This window comes from Electrona antarctica, assembly GCF_951216825.1.
Source record: "Electrona antarctica genome assembly, chromosome: 12".
Classification (NCBI taxonomy): domain Eukaryota; kingdom Metazoa; phylum Chordata; class Actinopteri; order Myctophiformes; family Myctophidae; genus Electrona; species Electrona antarctica.
The window spans coordinates 44,134,807-44,154,544 of record NC_136793.1 but is presented as its reverse complement, the minus strand read 5'-3'; the positions used below and the strand labels follow the sequence as shown (position 1 = coordinate 44,154,544).

The window sequence follows — 19,738 nt, the reverse complement described above, 5'->3', positions numbered from 1 at the left end:
CTTCCCAGACTCCAGTTCATTTTTGTTTCATCACTTGTTTATCCTGTATCCTGTGAGTTCTCCCTCCTTGAAAATGGCATCCAAACCTGAAATTGTATTTTCCGTTAAGTAACGTGCTGGAGAGATTGGGAGACCACTGTTACTGAAAGAAAAAACTAATCTCTAGCAATGATTCATATCGGAATAGAGAGCCATTTAACACTTAGACCGCCACGATTAATTAAAGAATGGTTACTATATGTCTATATAGTAATGGTATACTATATTTCTATATAGTAACCATATATTACTACTATTTTCCCCCGTTCAACCCTTATTTTGAAGATCCAAAACACCATGACCGGATGTTGACATAATGGTGTGTGTGTTGTCGGATTAGGTGTTGATCTCTCGCTAGCCGATGAGGAGTACAGGCCGGCGCCATTAGAGCGACCGCTATGCTCCGTGCAATAAGCCTCGTTTTGACCTGAAATGCCGCCTGGGATGGGGAATTGGAGATAAAAGCACCTGAAAGCGTGGGTGCACGCGCAGATCAAGATGGCGCAGTCCAGTGTTATGGATAACAACAGATAGCCATCCGAAGCTAAAGTGAGTAGCGTTTCGACTAGATCGGATCAAAACATGTATAAAACTGAATTAACGTAATTTACGGGTCGGCCAGACAAATCAATTAACTTAGCTTACGTTAATTGGTGTTTATGTGTTAATACCTGTAAACTACATATACATACACTCATACAGTAAACTGTAGCAGCAGCTATTTGGTACAGACATGTGGCTGAACAAATTAGATCACTCAGGAAGCAAAGAGAGATTAAGTTTCACTATAAAAGAGGAAGGAACTAGGGATGGATTACCAATAGGAACATTACATTCAAGCCAAGTCCAGCAATTGTTGGCAAACAAGTTGAAACGCCATCAAAACAATTACGTTTTAAGTGCCAACTAAATCAAGCATTAAAGCATATTAAGAAAGCTGTAAACATACAGTATATTAAGAAAAACAAGACACAAAGACTGAGAAACTTTTAATAAATGCAAAAAATTAAATAACTTGTAACACTGTGATACAGACAGGGGATTCTCCCTCTGGGAAATCCTGAGCCATGACACCGGATGTTTCCCAAACAGCATGTCTCAGGAAAGCCCATGGCATGACATCTTAGCCATGTAGTTCACAGTCTCTCTGCAGTACACCACCAATACCAGTTTTCTTCCCTTTTTATACTCTGTACATAATATTATAGTTTTATATTTGTTGATGATATAATATTTGCATTATTTTTATGCTATGTGGATGAATTTAATACATAGGACCACAATGGAAACAAGTCCCCAGGACAATTTTTGTGTTATCCTTTTAGCTCAAATGTCTAACAAAGTATTCAATCAATCGCCAGCGAAGAGATGGGCAGCAAATCATTCCTAATGTCTTACAGCAATCAAATATTACAGCAACCAACTATGGCTTCCTATTCAATTACTGGAGCCAGTACTACGTCTATAACCTCAACATCGTTATCAACGTCAAAACAGTCACGACTCACATAATAAAAAAAATATTTCACTTCATCACATCTTCAGCCAAAGCTGGAAACAAGGGGAATCAAATTATTACAACATGCATGTTTCTATAAAGCCAACAACCAGAGCAGAACACCGCTAATTATTCATAAATGGTGGCCACAAACCTCTGCAGCACCATCTTAAAAGACTTTCAAAAGACTTTCAGAACAGAGAAGACTAGAGCCACCAAATGATAGTTGTTGGTTACCTGCCAAAGTGGGTGCTGCTAAACATCCACGGTCGGTTTCTGATACAATCATAAGGTTTATTAGTGTGGTTCCCTATAGGCAAGCAGACTATTGTTATGTTATTACACTCCAGCTCTGAAAAAGGTTTAAATCGTGCAATAACTCTCCATTCTCCCCTCCGATTGGCCAGTGATTCGGAACTCTTCCCAAGGCATTTGTGGGCTTTGCCCTCATGTGATTGGATACAGGTGACATACCCAACTCAACTCTTCTCATTTCTTTCTAGTTTGTCACTACTCATGCAGGTGCAAGTAAAATGCCATTGTGGCAAGGTTAAAAAACACTGCGTTAAAGCAACATAACAAGAACAACAATAACAAAGATAAATCTCTATGAGGAACTTCTGTACCAGTAATTGAGGGGTTGGGGGTAGCTTAGTGTCTGGATTTATAGACTGCATTGTGCACAATAAAGCATAACCATGGATACAGAATTACAGATACTTCGTGTACACACACACACACACACACACACACACACACACACACACACACACACACACACACACACACACACACACACACACACACACACACACACACACACACACACACACACACACACACACACACACACACACACACACACACACACACACACACACACAGTGTATTATCGATTTTAGCAATCTGTACAGTTCAGAGTGCAAAAAGATGACAGTCTCTCGACTTTGTCATCCTCAAATTATTGGGCGTCATTCCATATGCATTATTAGAGAGATACATTTGAATTAGAGAGCCCACCCACTCAATCACAGTATTGTTGCATTCATTGTTGCACTCAATTCCATGAGCTATTAAACCACCCCTCTGTATGCTGATCTTGGTACACTCACATCACCTCAAGCCAAGTCCTGTGTTCCGAGTTCTGACATCTGGTAGTTTCAACCTTCCACACTTTTGCCTAATTAGTCAAGATATCAGAACAATTCCTGAGACCTTGGCAGGGCAAAACTAATATAAACACTCACAATACACACCACTCGGTGTGTTCCCCAGGTCCCATTGGCCCGACCATGTGCAGCAACACTGGCCTAAGTTTATCAACTGCACAAGAAAAGCAGGCAGAGCGTAAACACACATCAGTTTTTCTACTGGCCACTCGAACGACGGAGTAAAACAGCTCGACTCCAAGTACATCACCATCTCCACAACATTGCAGAGCAACTCTACTCATATAAACGGACAACGACCGTACACTAAAAAGGGAAAGCAACTCACCATCACCAAGGAAAGCTACTCCACTGGCGTCTGTGTTAGTATTCTTTTGGACAGTTTCCTGCTGGCTGGTGCAGCACCAGCAGCAGCCCCCTGGCAGCCACTCTCAGCCTGAAAGCAGCTCACGCTCAGACAGCGAGGGGTGGGCTGCATTTAAGCGCCGGGGCTACAAGAGCAGCGGGAGGAAGGAGGAGGGAAGCACAGCTGCACCGAACAGAATGGGGAGAGAAGGAGAGGAAGATGAAGTGGACAGCGGCAAGTCTTGATAAGAGGAGAAACTGAGCTTGGCGTCAGGGTCTGTAGAATCATTGTACCGCTGACAGACAGCGAGATGACTTGTTCCTCTCCCTCGTTCGAGCCCTGCCATCTCAAAACAAAAACACCCACGCACTCCCTCCATCGCCGCTCTCCCCTGACCCCAGAGCCTGCCCCCGGCTCCTCCTCCCCCTCTCGCCTTCTTTTCCCTCTCACTATACACAGCACGCAGCAGCCAATCCGTTTAGGACCCGGCCTCCAATCGGAGACTGAGCCCGCCCATTAGTGCACACCCACACAATACATACACAAATAGAGGAGTGAGTGAGAGAGAGAGAGAAAAGTAATGAGGAAAGAGCGCACCACCAGTGCAACAGAAAGAGAGAGGGGGAGTGAGCGAGGGTAGAGCCAGCAAGAGGGAGGGGTAAAACTAGGCACGATCACCCTCAAGACAGAGAGAAACAGGAAAGGAAGGAACCCAAGAACATTGAGCTGGTTTAAAAACAAAACACAACATTAAATGGACCAGATAGCAAGCAGATCAATGTTGTGGGAAATGCAGAGAGCTGCAACCAAAGACGGGGAAGGAAGAAACGTACATAAAAGCCCTTCGTGATCAACAAGGAAATAAAAGACCCAGGCTGAAGAAGAGTGCCGTTGCCTGTGCAGACAAGATAGAGAAGGGTAAACAAAAATGTTTTCACCTCAAGCAAGCTCGGCACACTGAGTACCTCACCTTCCACTTTGGCTCTCATCCATCTTTAATCGTTTCTCTCCACCCGGGCAACAAACATTATATGCTAATAATTCGCTTTTATCAAAACGCTTTTATAAAGTGTTTTACATAAAACTGAAGACTAAAGTATAATCAGAAAAAAAGGAAAATAAACACACACACACACACACACACACACTAGGAAAACGTACCTTGTTTTTCCTGCTTCCTGCTGCTGCTCGAGTCAAGAGGCAGGAAAAAAAGAAAGAAAAGAAAAATCCTGCTGAAAGAATGTTGAGCTCACCAGAAGTGAGAGCAGCGCACGTTGGTGGAGAACACAGCACTTGGCGGGTACAGGTAGACTTGAACCAAAACATCAACTTCTTCAACACATGCATTCATCTGGCTCAACACTCCTCACTCAAAACGAAGAGTGAAAAAAAATAGTTGAGCTCCACCTACTCTCCAATGCTGCACAGCTGAGCACACAACATGTAATAGAGAGTAATGCAAGAACATGTATCCATGAAAAGACTGCAATACCCTGAAGCAACCAGGCACTGAAGACCAAGTTTAAATGAAGCCAACCACCCATCACCGCCCCTCCACCCGAAGAGACAGGAACGATGCAAAAAACCTTAACCAAAAAGTTAAATAGTAATGGAACACTGTTAGGTCAACAAGTGCATCCATTTTCACTGGAGCTTAGAAGAGAGTATAGTGAGTGGGTGGTGAAATATGCAACTGTGTGTGTGTGTGTGTGTGTGTGTGTGTGTGTGCGCCGCGCGTGCATGTGTGCGCGCGTAGAACACGGGCCACTCTGCCTGAGCAAGCACATGGTGACTCCACAGGATCACACAATAGCAGTACTGTGCAGTCAGAGGGTCCAGAGGGATTTCCTGTCATGACGAGTAAGCACTACTACGGCCAACAGCAATTTAATGAAATACGATATTTAGTCACGTGACCTCAGCCCGGGTATTAACTTCTCAACCTTTCACAACCTCTTTTACATAATCCTGTTATGTGCTCCCCTAAACAAACCGTAACATCTGTCAAAGCACCATGACTTTTACTAGAGGAAAGAAAGTGACTGCACGATTGCCAATACTTATGGGCTCATTATTAGCTGAATGTGTCACTGGTCCTCCCAAAGACCACTGGCATTGGAGGCTTAACAGTGATAAATAATGCAACACCGGGCTTCAACTGATCTGGAACATTTCAAAACAACAGTTATATAGGTTACTTTATGTAGGCCCGCTTGATACAAACCAGCCAAAGCAAGAGGGAAAGTAGGGCGCCATGACCTACATAATAAGACTAAGTATTCACCAACACACTCAGTGAAGTGCATATCCTGTTGAGACAAGTCCCTTGGACATCCATGCCCTCACAACTTTTTGATGATCCACAGTCTGTGTCAACTTCTGCCAGTACACATGCCCTCACTTGGTCATCCCGTCACTGACAGAACACAGCATAACAGCTGTGCTCTCTCTCCTCCCAGCACAGGGCAAAACATAATCATGTGACATGGGCAGTGATTGATCGCAGATGGGTCACAACCAATGTGAATGCGATACTACAGGCCAATCAAAGCCAGCCGTAGGGCTACTATAAATTACTCTACTGTTACAAATAATCACTAGAACTAAGAATACGTCTATTTTAATTCATGATGGATGGAGGTTCCACAGCATCGTGTTGGAAAGAGCGGCCTTAGATCAAAAGCGATTTGTAAGGCTCGATTGATATATTGCCGTGTGTCACTGGAGTGCAATGAAGTATACATCAGGCTTAAAGATGTCATAGTTGCTCTGACCATAGATGCCTCATTGGCTGCTGCAGTTCGTTGGAGCCATGTGTGTTGACAGGAGGGTGGAAGAATTTACACTGGCGCCGGAAGAGTGGACGGCACACTACGTCACAGCGCATCTTTTAGCTGTTGCCAGACCTACCAGACAGCCGCCGACGTTTCCGGAAACGCCCCCGCGGCAGTCAGCCGCGTGGGTGGAGCTTAAGTTCCATCCACCAGCTGTCTAAAACCCCGGAAAGGAAGCCGGGAGACAGCAGAAAATGCCCGCGGCTCTCTGGTAAGTCTGGCAACAGCTTTTCCGGGACTTATCAGACCCGAACATGCACTCTGTGACGCACTCTCATGCTTCCGTGGGGCTTCGCAAGGAATCTCGGGAATATTTTGCCCTCCCTTGAGCACATACGCTCCAGAGCCGAAAGGGGCGTCTACCTTTATATGTCTATGGCTCTGACTGCCAGGGTAGCAGATTTCTCTCCAGAAGGGGGCTCTCTCAGAACTCTCAGTGGGAACCAAGGCCTGTCCCCCAACACACACACGCACTAAATGGGTTAATATGTTACATGTTAGACATATTTGGAACATTTTTTGATTAACAAAATCAATAGCCCAAAACAAGCATAGCCAAATATCTTTCCAGAACACTTTATAAACCTTTTCCAGGACAGGTTTCATGACCGTAGGAAGTTGGGAATCCTGAACTGCTTGCGAATACGTTGGTGCCTTAATAGCATTCATTGAGAGAGTGTCGCCCATGACGAAATAGGAAGATTAACAGGAGAAATTAGCAGTGCTGGTAAAAATAGGGAGTGTTGTGTCTTCAAGCTTTCCATCTCTCACACACACACACACACACACACACACACACACACACACACACACACACACACACACACACACACACACACACACACACACACACACACACACACACACACACACACACACACACACACACACACACACACACACACACACACACACACACACACACACACACACACACCAGAAGAGCCTAATGGAGGCAACCCCATAACCTGCAGACATACATGCAAAATGTGTTGTTGTGACTGCAATGAAGCTTGTATTTGTATGACAAAAATAGAGCATCACAAGGAGGGAGGCAGAATCACAAAGCAAACCAATTTCCAACATATTCTGATATAGTGCCAACGTGTCCTTTGGTACTCCTTTCAAGCTAAATGTGAAAAGCGGTAAATGACAGATTCACAGAGTAACCACCCTCGTCCCCAGTCCACCTGTCGGTACAAACCTCTAGAGGCCTTTCTGTTCTGGGAAGCTGACTATACCACAATGACCCTCACGTGTCTTCACATTCGGTCGTGTTTTGTACCTAGACCCATGATTCAGACTTGTTTTGTGCATCAAATGGATTGGAGTCATGAATTGAATGTGAAAATAGAAATATTCCTTTGCAATAGGTGTGTCCATGAAAGAGATGGGGCGTTCCCTTATGTTGAAGCAGTGAAATCTAAATATTCCTGCATCAATGGCAACAAAAACCAAGGCCCTATTGCACAAAGGTCACGTTGCTTTTATTGTATTTGAATGCCAATGACTAATCAATGAATATAATTTTAAGATAAATCTATCAAAGTGAAAATAATTGAGATTGTACAGCAAACAAAGAACAGTAAACGATATGCATCTAGTTACAGGTGTCTCCAAAATACACTTAGCAAAGGTGACTACGTCACTGCATATTTCAGTACAGTGCGTGATGGGAGTGGAGAAGAATCCAAGCAGGCTTCAAATCTCTGACTTACATTGAACAGGTTTGTCTTGTTTCTCTCGCAGAAAAGTCCTTGTGCTGGCATGTGCTTCAGCGGTTGCCATGGGACACTGCTTCCTAGCAACACATCTCGGGCCCACTGTAGGTTCTGTGGAGGGGGAGGGGGGTTACATAATTAAAAAGGAATACAATTTCAAAATATAGGTTAACAAAAAAAGGGTTTTCCCGCTCATCCATTGAACAAGGATTGACATATTAGAGCAAAGACAAATCACATATTTAAAACATAAATGACACCGCTGATAAGATCATGCAGACAGGATAGAGTCCTTTAGCAGCATAATGTGACTCAAAAATCAGTGCCTACAACACCAGTTCTTTGTTTTAAATTACAGCCAGCTCACAACACGATGCATTTGGAGCTCTGAGTCTGCGCCCCCGCCCTGCATGGCAGAGAACATGATCACATGCTCTCAGCTCTCTCCTTCTTTCTAGTGAAAGCCACACTGGACTACAGCTGTGGCAGATGAAGGTAATGTCCTGTGAACAAGAGGTCTGTGGACACATTTTAGATGTAAGGGGGGGTGTGTGCACGAATGGCACGTCAACACAGCCCAGGGTACCTTACAAGTCCCTCTTTTGCAATGTTTCCAGACATATTCAAGCCTAATTGTGCTTGTTAAAGGAGTAGTTCACCCAAAAAAACGACAAATTTCCTATTAATTACACACCCCATGAAGCCTTGAATCTTTTGGTTGTCGGCACATTCCTAAGCCAATAATTTGATGACTGGCAAGGAGACTCCGCAAGACTGCCGGTCATCATTAGCAAAGAATATTAATACAATTACAACTTTCTATAAACGGCCTGAGGAAGGTCCGGAGGGACCGGAACGTTGCTTCATTAAATAAGAAAATACTCATGTACAGAGCAAATACACAGTGTGCAGGTGTACCTTATTGCTTTCATTGATGTCCACTGGCCTATGCACCTGTGCATATGCCTGATTTCTAGGTGTGCGAAAGTTTTCTACTACACTTTCTATAAACATAAAATATTTAATAGATTAGGTCTTTTGTTTGTTTTTTATTTCAATATTGTAAAACCCTCAGGGACTGTAACAGTGATTTAAATACATTTGAGTCGAGTAACTACTGCTACGTCCTCCCCAACCTGGCGTTATTGAGTAAGGACAAGATGCAGTAAAAGTGCTCTACAAGCAGAATGCTGACAGAAGGACGCCACCACAGTAAAGCTCATCACAATCTCCCTGTGCCAAGTTGGCTGAGAGAGCACTGCGCTATCGCCCACGCACTTCTCTGCCCACAGTGCCTTGTGTCCTACACACACAGTATCAGCAACTCATGTACAGTGCAGAAAAGCCCACAGGCAAAAAAAACAAAAAACTAAACTAAATAAACATGACAGCGGTGTGATGTACGCAACAAACAATAGAAGGTTATTGTGTCTGTCATGGGATAATAGCAATTGACGTAGGGAAATAATGGCTCCATCTTCTGTAAATGTCAGCCTTAATGGCAAGAAACACTGATGACAGGTTCATCAGAGTGAGCTGACCCTGTGATAGAAACCGAGTAGAATGTGGTGTGTGTGGTGCTGTAATTTAGCTGGCTACTGCAGAGCTTGGACTGACCTGATAGGCCTTGCTGTTGGTGTAGAAGAAGGCCAGCCGGTAGAGGCTTTTGTAATGCTGGGGGAAGCGGCCCAGGCAGAGGAACAGAGCACGGACACACATCTCCACCAGCATGCACCTCTGGTCGCTCCGCTCCGCAGGCAGGGCCTTTGGGATCTCCACCACCTCAGGGGGTGCCTCCGGCTTCCTCTTCCCGTCGCTGGCCGGGGTCTGAGGGGTAGCCTGTTGGGAGGGACTTGGCTTGGGAGGGGTGACCATGACTGGTAGAGGAAGAGGACTTGGTTCTGCGGTGGTCTTGGGGGCGGCCGTTTCAATCAGTGGTGCCGACACGGCTACTGCATCTTGGGTAGCTTTATCCTCCATCTGGGCGTCAGAAGCTTTGCCTCCTTCGTTGTTTTCCTCACCTTGAGAAGCTAACGCAAGATTCAAATACAAATGATATATTATTATGTATATAATTCAACTATTATCGAATTACAAACACACATCAACACAAAATGCACTACACTTTTCTGCACCTGTGTCATCAGTCGTAGGCTGTCCTTCCTTCACAGGCGTGGTGTTTTCCGATGAAGAGGAGGAGCTGGCCTTCACACAGGCTGGTTTGTGGCCGCTGTCCTGGGAGCTGGCGGGGTCTGTGAAGGCATCTTGTGTAGAGTTGGAGTCAGAGAGCATCACTACCTCACTGTCCTGACTGCGCTCTGTCAGAGGGGATGTGGCACAAAACATAGGTCATGTGGCAAGCTGCCTGGCCATGTGGCCAGACCCACATCCAGGCCAGACCCCTGGAATATCAAGGAGACCCTGGAGGTCCCGATGGGCAAGACTTTTCAAATACAAAAATTACACAGAGCCTCGGTCTTTGGTGCCGAGCCAAAATGCAAAACAGCAGAATCGTGAAAAACAAAAAGGGGGCTCGCAACTCACTTTAAAAATATTTTTTTCAAAAAGGTTTTTTTTGTTGCTGCTGTGAATAAAAATTGGAGTCCCCTTCCTGTTTTCCAAGTGTGACAACAGTGGTATCAGTCAATAAAGTGGGAGGTTTTTAAATTAATTGGGTAAAAAAGGGCCTTCAACTCCCATTGCCGTTTGTGGTTCCCCAGCAGCAAGCTGCTATACCTACTAGGAAGTAGGAACTAGGTATACCACTTTTTTGGAGAGAAATTGTGCTAGCCAGGGAGGCTATAAACTAGTCACTAGACTAGCCTTCAAATACTAGAAAACCGCAAAATGGGCATTTAATATTTATTAAATATAGCATAATTAAAGACAATGTTAAACCAACTTAAAACAAATTAGAATTGCGTTATAGTCAGCCATGTTAGTTATTATTGTATTGTTTGTCTTTTTCTTTGATGGTTATGTTTTGTCTCTTTTTATTGTAAGTCTCTTGTTTTGTTTGTATGTTTCTGCTATTTTTTCCAATCTGTAACCTACTGGTTGAACATTCTTGAAATGCCTGTATACCAAAAATCATAATAAGCAGAAGAAAAAAAAACGAATTAGAATTGCACTGTGGTGCTCGTTATATCTGGTGGAACTGACTGGAATGGACATGTTCTGTAAATAAAATGTGATGTCATGCATTCTTCATCTGATCCATGGGATCTTCTATAAATCAAGGTGTTCCTCATGATACCCAAAATACTAAGACTAAATAAAACAAAAAATTGTATTGCGCGAAATTATTGCTGCACCTTCTGTGCTACATAATGATTGAACTGCTGTTGCCTGTTGTCATGTACTAGTTTTGATGTTGTGTGGGCCTTTGTCATCATGTACTAGTTTTGATGTTGTGTGGGCCTTTGTCATCATGTACTAGTTTTGATGTTGTGTGGGCCTTTGTCATCATGTACTAGTTTTGATGTTGTGTGGGCCTTTGTCAAAGTTCTGCATGCAGATTTATGGAGACGGAAAATAAACACAACTTTACATTCAGATAAAACTAAAGAAAACAGACACTTAGATAATTGCTGAAACTGAATTATGAGAAACAATTCATAATAAGAGAATCTTTACAACAGTAACTACAAAGTTCTAATCGTTTTATTAAAACAAGGTGGCCAAAAGTAAAATGGCAGCATTCCTCTTAATTGCATTAGGCTACATTGTGCAGCCTCAGCAAGAAAGATCCTCTGCAGGCGACTGTAAATAACACAATTAACAAGAGCACAACAGGGCTCTGCAGTTTCAGAGATAAATGATCGCATGGGAATATTCAAAAGATTCACAGTAGCCTGAATTCCAATTAATATCACGAGACTGAGGAAAATATATGGCAAACATAAAGCATATAAACCAAATAAGATATCATAAGTTACTAACAGGTAACTCAAGTGGGATTTCATTTAGCCTCCAAGTGATTTGTGCTTCCTATAGAAGTAAACTTACTTAACCTATTTAGGCCTGAGGCCGATTCTAAAAAGGCCTTCTAAATCCTGAAGTTTTCTGAAAAACTTCAAATATTTATATAGCAGCATCAAATTTTTTACATTTTTGAATAATGTACATACTGTACAGAACCCCAAAATGGGTTCCCGGCCTGAAGGGGTAAAACAGTAAAAAACCAAAAGAGGTTCCCGCCCAGAATGTAGCCGGGGAGCCCAGGCCCAAAAGCTCAAGGAATAGAGATTAACCTGTGATGTCATGACATACTTTTTATTTGTGTTTTTTCTATTCACTTGGTCACAGAATGAGAGGTCTGCTCTGCCGGAAACATCACGAAAAAAGTTTATGGCAATTTTTGTATAGCACACAGACAACCAATATAAGGCAAAATTTTCCAAATTTCCTAAGTAGTATGTGACATGTCAAACAAGGGGGTTCTCATGATTCTGAATCCCATTGGATTTTGTGCCGTCATTTGTGATGGCGGCTGTGGCAGAGCCAGACCTCTCATTCTGTGGACCTTAATGATCAAATCAATAGAAAAAAACACAATTAAAAAGTATCACAGGTCCTATAACCTAAAGCAACATTTCTGTTGGATGGAATACATAGCCTCTTAGATTTCAGTGGGTATTAAGTGCAGTACCATTCAGGGAAGCCAGCCATATTGTAGACCTGGGCAGGCAGTAATCATGATCAAACTCTGGGGAGGCTGTTGAAGATACGGGGAGGTTTAAAAACATATTCAAGCCAAGCTGTATCCTTTTCTTTTGGCAATAATGTTTTTCCTTTTATCCCCCCCCCCCCCCCATTTTCTTCATCCCAAATTAAGTAAAATCACACTATGGTTTGAGTTATGTAGATACCGTGCCATGTAAAATCAAATATTGGCGACAGATCTTCAATAATAGACATTGGGCTCCATTTTCGTCACCGCTAAACCCCTTATCCCTAAACTTCTTTGCCTTTTTTTTACTATTTTGAAAAACATTTTTGAATAGTTCAACTAGCCAATCTATATTGACACGTTGTGAGCTTGTAGACTGGCCATTTTAACTATTAAAAAATGTTTAGCAAAATAGTAAAAAAAAAAAAAAGGCAAAGAAGTTTAGGGATATAAAGGGGTTTAGCGGTGACGAAAATGGAGCCCATTGTTCCTACTTCCTGTGGATTTCTTTAGATTCCTTCTTACTATGTTAAGATCTGAATCTGGATCCATGGAACCAGTCTGAATCTGGATCCATGGAACCAGTCTGAATCTGGATCCATGGAACCAGTCTGAATCTTCATCCTAATTCAAATAGTAGAACCAGAAGGACGTTGACATAAAACCGTGTCAGGTTTCGTAATGTTGCACATTGTCAGAATCCGCTTGCATTTGTTTATGTACCAATGCATTTGTTTATGTACACAATTACTTTGAGACCCCCGTTTCACTCTGCAGTAAAAGTCAAAGTGGACAATATTTAGAGTGATCAGTTTCTAATCAACGGAGCAATATCGAAGCTATCTTCCCAATATTTGGAGTTGCATCATAGCAAGGTAACTACACAACCCAAACCTCTGCCTAAGGTTGACCAATTCCCCATGTGTTCTAGCCCCTTGTCACTGCTAACTCCTACAGTCGGTTCTAGGGAGAGCACAGACCATCACGTCTATCCTCCGATACGTGTGATATCAAGGCTTGCTTCTTTTCATCCTACAGTGAAGAGTTTCACTGAGAGGACACAACTCATATGGAACACACTGCTCCAGCTAGTTCAACAACCAACTGAGCAGGCTGCATTCACACAATGCAGCCAATACAGAACACGTGTTTGATGGCCACCTCAATGCATTTCCAATGGAAGTCACATTGTTTGACCTTTTTTTTGATGGGGGGAGGGGGCAGACCACAGCCATCAAACAAAAATGTTTGGTTAAACCATGTGACTCCCATTGGAAATGCATTGGGGAGGCCATCAAACACGTGTTCTGTATGGCCTCATACACACATATCAAACGAACATGCTCTGTTCCGTCTGTGTTTCATGGCCGCCTCAATGCTTTTCCAATGGAAGTCACATGGTTTGACCAAACACTTGTTTAATGGGGGGAGGGGGGCCATCAAACACAAGTGTTTGGTCAAACCACATGACTTCCATTGGAAAAGCATTGAGGCGGCCATGAAACACAGACGGAACAGAGCATGTTCGTTTGATATGTGTTTATGCAGCCTAGGAGTAGCTGGCACAGTTAGAGATCAACCCGTCCGGCTTACCTCCCGCAAACACGGCCAATTAGCCCTTCACAAAGTCCCTCCCCAACCCGTCGTTGTCCAATAGGCACGTTAGCAATGGTTAAGAGAGGCGACACGGCAAGCTTTCCTTCTCACCCATTGAGATGCATGTTAAATGACGGGATTTCTCCATATAAATGATCGATCATCAGAGGGAGAAACAGTATCCTCAATCAACTTTAACGTCCAAAGTTTTCATGTAATGCACGGTAAGACCAAGACTACAGTGATTGTGACCGTCGCAGATTACTATGAAAACCTGCGAAACCCACCCGGCAGTCGTGTCACGCCTCCATATATGGTTATCAGTCCTTGTGACATCACACCTCGTGACATCACGTCTCCATATGGCCGTCTCCATATATGAAGATCACGACACTGACCTCATCAAACCCTGGATAGCCATACATCTAGATCTGCAAATATGGAGCCGGCCAGCAACTCTACATCTGACCTCAAACCCTTAGATCTCTATATATGGAGCTAACCTGTTCTGACATTCCATATGTTGATCCTTAATCCTTCCCCACCCGTCCTTCCTCTTTGATGTCTCCCTTTTGACTGATACCCGTCCATTCAACAAGCACGAAAATTAAGGCCCGGCCCTACCTGGGCCCTCATCAAACCCTGTAGTGTACACTCAAGACGCTGCCACCCTTAGATATGGAGTTGACCTGTTCTGACATTCCATATGTTGATCTGACCTTATCAAACCCTGTACACTCAAGACACACTCCATATATGGCCAGTACAGAATTCATTCCATATGTTGATCTGACCCCCCATGCCAAAGCGCCAGTCGTGTAACTTTCCCGACGTTAGCTGTGTATGTGTTCAACAACACAGCCATGCAAAATAACACTGACAGCTATGAGGTGACGAAAGCTTGACCATCCTTAGCAACGGTTGCTAAATTGATTAAACAAGGGCTGTCGCCTTTTTACGTCTGTCTTGCTATAACATTTGTGTTACTAAATAATGGTTTGGATTCAGTTCAACTGCATATAATATTATATTTCTCAATGATTACATCTGGTAGGGATGCAAATCATCATTACTATCACTAACTATCATCAATCGTTGATTGACCTAATCCAGAGGTTCCCAACCACCGGTACGGGACATGTACCACCGCTAAGCGAGGTGCGAGTGAAAATAACCTTCCAGCAGAAAGAAGTTGACTCGTTCGTGAGATACCAATACCAAGGATTCATGAATCGTCAGTGTCACTGTGTTTTTTAAACAGTTGAGTCTGTGCTACTTCCGTGTTGCATAACAGTGAGTGGCATCACTGTCTAATCCTTGATATCTTTATCGTAGTATTAGTTTCATGTGCGTTCAATCCGCTCATGCACAGATGCGTCACAAGAAGCTGTCCTATTTTGTCACGGTCACGCTAATTAAACACTAAATTATTATTATTTCATGTCAACATTCAAGTACAACTATCAGAAGATGTAACACGGGTAAAGTAATGTGTCACTTTGCAAGTTTTACACCTGTCCAAAGTAATTTGTGATAGACAAAATGAACCTTTTTTAATCCTTGTTGATATAACGCCATTCAGGTCAATGATATAACATAACATATAAATAGCAGCCAGCCAGTCACGAGTCTCACGACTAAACCGCACGACACCCTCACACACACACACCCCAAGAACAATGCCAGTCCGCACATTTTCTTTTACCTACTAGCCAGTCAGTGGAAACCGAGAGGTTGGGAACCCCTGACCTAATCAATCGATGTCGACTAATTGATAAGCTGTGATTTTCCTGAGAACCTGAATTTACTTAAAATAATGTCCTGAAATTTAACACCTTGTAAATTACTGTCAACCAGAGGCATCAGAAATAACATGAGGTGGCATAAATAACTATTGTTCACAACTGCGTGAACTTCCCCATCATAACATCAGAACTCATAAGAAATTTCAGAATCAAACAAACACCGTTCAGGAACAAAAAAAAATCAAGTACGTGATCATGGATGTCCGTTATGAACACTGTTACTGAATATCCGAACTCTTTCTAAAAGGTGCTTTCAGACAGGCATCGATTTACAGACGTTGTCGCCTGGATCAACCGCAGGTCTGCTCCAGGTCTGCTCAAGTGGGCCGTGACAAGTTAACGCAAGCGTAAAAGAAAAAGCTCAACTCAATCCAGGTCTAGTTAGTCGCGGGCGTGTGCACAAAACGAGCACGCACGTGACAATTTCACGGGAACGCACTCAGGTAAATACGCTTGCGTATTTACCGCCCCTCTACTTCTCACCCTCGACTTCTCCGTGCGTACAGAAAAAAAACACAGGTCTCATTGATTAATTACTAGGCAGAGCCCATCTGAAATTACCTTAATGCTAGGTTTTAATTAACAGCTTTGATTTTACACCGTGAATAGTTTGGTTGCAAATTAGAGGGAGAGCGAGTGCATTTTCCGGCAGCGGCTGATGCCGTGGAGTCACCGCCAATTGCCGACAACACCCGCGGACGCCAGCGCATGTCAGGAGCTACAGGTGAGTTTTAACCAGCGACGCTGACTCCTACCCAAGGCCCCAGTGAGGCTCTCCAACGTTGAAGCACTGGGCCCTAGTGGTAAGAGGAGGGACTGCAGGCATACCGTGGAGGTATGACGAGGAAACCCTGTGCAGCTGGGCTTTAACGTTGAGCGCTCGTTTTCACTTCCGCATTTTGGACACCAAATTTTGGTGTCCAAATCGAAAAAAGGCGGAAGTAGACGGTTCTTCCGGGTGCTTCAAAACACCACTGAGCAACTTCCACTGACATGAATAGCGGGGGCTGGGCTATCGTGCCGGTTAAGTCTCTATCCTTCTTTATACTCTATGCCCCTACCCCACAGGGAAGACATGGTGATTTTTAACCGGCAAAGCATGTCTCGGGCTCGGCAGTTGCGGCATTGGCCCTGGAACGGAGCAGTAGTGGAGTGAATTTCTGGCTTCTTTAATGTATGACGTTTAACATCCAAATGAGCTTCATTTGACCACAGCGCTAACATAAAGTGCTGAAAAGAAATGTATGCATTTGCTGTCAGCAGAGCGACTCCTGTACTTTGGCTGGCTCTGCACCCATCAGGACGGAGGCTCCATGTCCTCCCAGTGGGGGCTCCTCACCGACAGGTGAGCCAGTAGGACAACAGCAGTGACAACACACAGAAATGTGTGTGGGGAGAAACTAACTAATAGGGGGTAAACAAAAAAAGGGAAAACAAAAATGGTACATTGAATTTTTTCCACTGCTTTTCTAATTCTAATTCAATATCACAAATCAATAACATTATAGGTATGTCATACAATAGTTTATATGGAAAGGAAAGCGATTTAAGTTTCATGGCAATCAAATGGAGTTGTGTGTCTGAATCAGGCTCTTCCAAGTTAGAACAGGCCTCAGACAACAAGGATATGACAGTGACACCCACCAGCAAACCTGCACACAAGACTATTTGTGTCTTCAGAATCAGAGTTGTGTGCCAATAAGGGGCCATCTACATTCTTTCCAACATCAAATTAAGTGAGCATAATTAGAAAGGCAATAGTGCATTCAAGCCAACACCAAACCCAAATCGAATGTGGCCAGACACACTATACCATTAAGTGATCCTAGAGAAAGTAGAGGCAATCCCTCCGTTAGATCTACATGCATATATAATAAATGATAAAGCAGGTGGTAGAAGCAAGCAGGCAGAGAGGTAGCAGGCAGGTAGGTAGGTAGGAAGGAATCTGGAGGGTGACAAAACTGGCAACATGGGCAATATGGCTGCAATATTTACACATCCAAGTTAAACATGATTCAGAGTATGGGATGGGTGAAAGAATGTCTTCAGTTGCACTTTTATTCCATGGAAATGAATGAGCCAGGGAAAGATTTCCCCAAAGTGTCTCGGCATCTTTGTTTCCAGACCAGTTTGTTCTAGTGCCCGTTATATTTATTTCAACCAGCTTCAAGTTTGGTTACCATTCAGGGCCAAACCCTAGAATGGTTCATCAGAGTCTAAAAGGCTAAAGTCTGCAGCATAATCCAACCGAATGTGTGTTTGGCTACGGTACTGTAGGTCAATAAACTTCAGAAGTGCCTTTCAGAACATTGGATAGTAGATCATGGACCTCTCAGACTTTGTAACTAGCCGAGCTAAGATCTTAGCCAAACGTCATGTGTGACTGATCAGAAGTGGGCACGATTACTGTCCAAGGTTTGATTCTGCCAGAACAGACGTTGGTTGAGGAGGTTGGAGGTACTCAATCTGGGAACCCATCCACCCAAATAAATAAAATGAAAGTTTTTCCTTCGAGTTTGCTCGCCGTGTAGAGACCGGATGTCGGCCCGTTCACTCTAGTTCAGCCCTCCTCTTCCGGTGGTGCTCCTTTGTTTACATACCTAATAGCAACAACTCTACACGTAATGGGAGTTGCCGACAGATTCAGCTGCAGAGCTCTGAATCTGTCTTGAGAGATTAGGAGGTACTAGCCTTGTGGTACAAGCAGCTCTATGATCCCAGTGACCATAAACACAATGTGTGGCAATAAATGGCAAAATCTGCATGCCACAGCGCGTAGGCATGGTGAAACCAGCGGTTACAGCACTGTACACAAAGCTTCAGTGGCTCCAGCGACGGAGCGAGCCGCAGTGTTGAAAGGCAGATTGCAGAGTGAGCTGGGTCTAGCGTTCAGAACACAGAACTGAATTTAGGAAGTAATAAAAATGCTTTTGTCCAGAACTTTGTTCCACGTCGGCAAGCTCTGGCAGATGCTGAACAAAGTTCTTGTTCCGTTTGAGTGTTCTGGAGCCGTAACCGTCTAGAAGAGGGAGTGTCTGTGTGTCTGGCTGCTAATCTCACAATGGACTGGACCTAACAGCACCACATTTCTAGTGCACACGACCAGTAGGGCACATATTTTTCATTTTTTGAAAATGTAACTTTAATTTTATAATGGAAGTCAAGGGCTCTTATCGGGCTGAAATCTCACCCAAATTGGGAGTCATATGTCACAGATACTGTATGTCACGTCACAGGCTGGCCACAATACGTCCAGGTTCACATTAGAGCCACACCGTTGTGGATCCCGAGAGGTTTCAAAATGCAGCAAATGTTGCATTGCAAATAGACAACCTTCTCTACTCAGGTTCAAAAGAAATGTAGAACTATTAATATTTAACACAAGACATACTTTACGTTTACCGGTATACGTTTATTTCTATTTTGTATGTATTATTTGGCTAATGTATAATTTGTTTTGAAAGACCGCAAACCTAATGCTCATGTGATGTAATTTTATACATCCATTGTTGTGGAATAAATGTTTATGTAATAACCGCAAAGCCGTGATTTTTCCATACAAATATACTATAATTGCATCCCTATTTATGAGTATTGTAGAATACAAACCATTTTTGCTTTGCTCTCAAGTTACAGTAATTCTTTGACATGTTTCTGCCATTCAACACCACTGCAACAGTTCACTAAACGGATATAAATATGATGTGATATGTGTATGATAGAGAATGTAAATGAGATTGAGTACATGATAAATAGTACGCGATGTGAACTAAATCTATTCCTTCCTTTCAATACACATTAAGGTCCTCAACTATGAAGTCTAACAGCAATAATGTAGATGCACACCATTTCTCTGTTCCAATGCATAATAAGGAATATTACAATTCTCCATTCTGGAATTTCTGCTAGGATTGTCCATGACCAAAAAGACTAGCATAGCCTTAGCCTATATTAAGCCTCTGAATTAATTGTCATGGAGGCTATGGCAAAAGTATATTATACTATAGCATACATACCATGAGCAAAACAAATACTTAAGCTTATGGTTAAATAGAACT

The 19,738-nt window shown here is 43.2% G+C and overlaps 1 protein-coding gene across 1 annotated transcript in view; it reads right to left on the bottom strand.

Moving 5' to 3' along the window:
- cabin1 (calcineurin binding protein 1) overlaps positions 1 to 19,738 on the bottom strand; it is a 79,152-nt gene that overhangs the window by 41,052 nt on the left and 18,362 nt on the right. The window contains exons 28-30 of the mRNA XM_079515541.1: positions 9,743 to 9,925; positions 9,225 to 9,637; positions 7,605 to 7,718 (exon numbers count right to left, since the gene is read on the bottom strand). Of these exons, the coding sequence (XP_079371667.1) occupies positions 7,605 to 7,718; positions 9,225 to 9,637; positions 9,743 to 9,925 (710 nt within the window). The remainder of the gene's footprint in view (positions 1 to 7,604; positions 7,719 to 9,224; positions 9,638 to 9,742; positions 9,926 to 19,738) is intronic.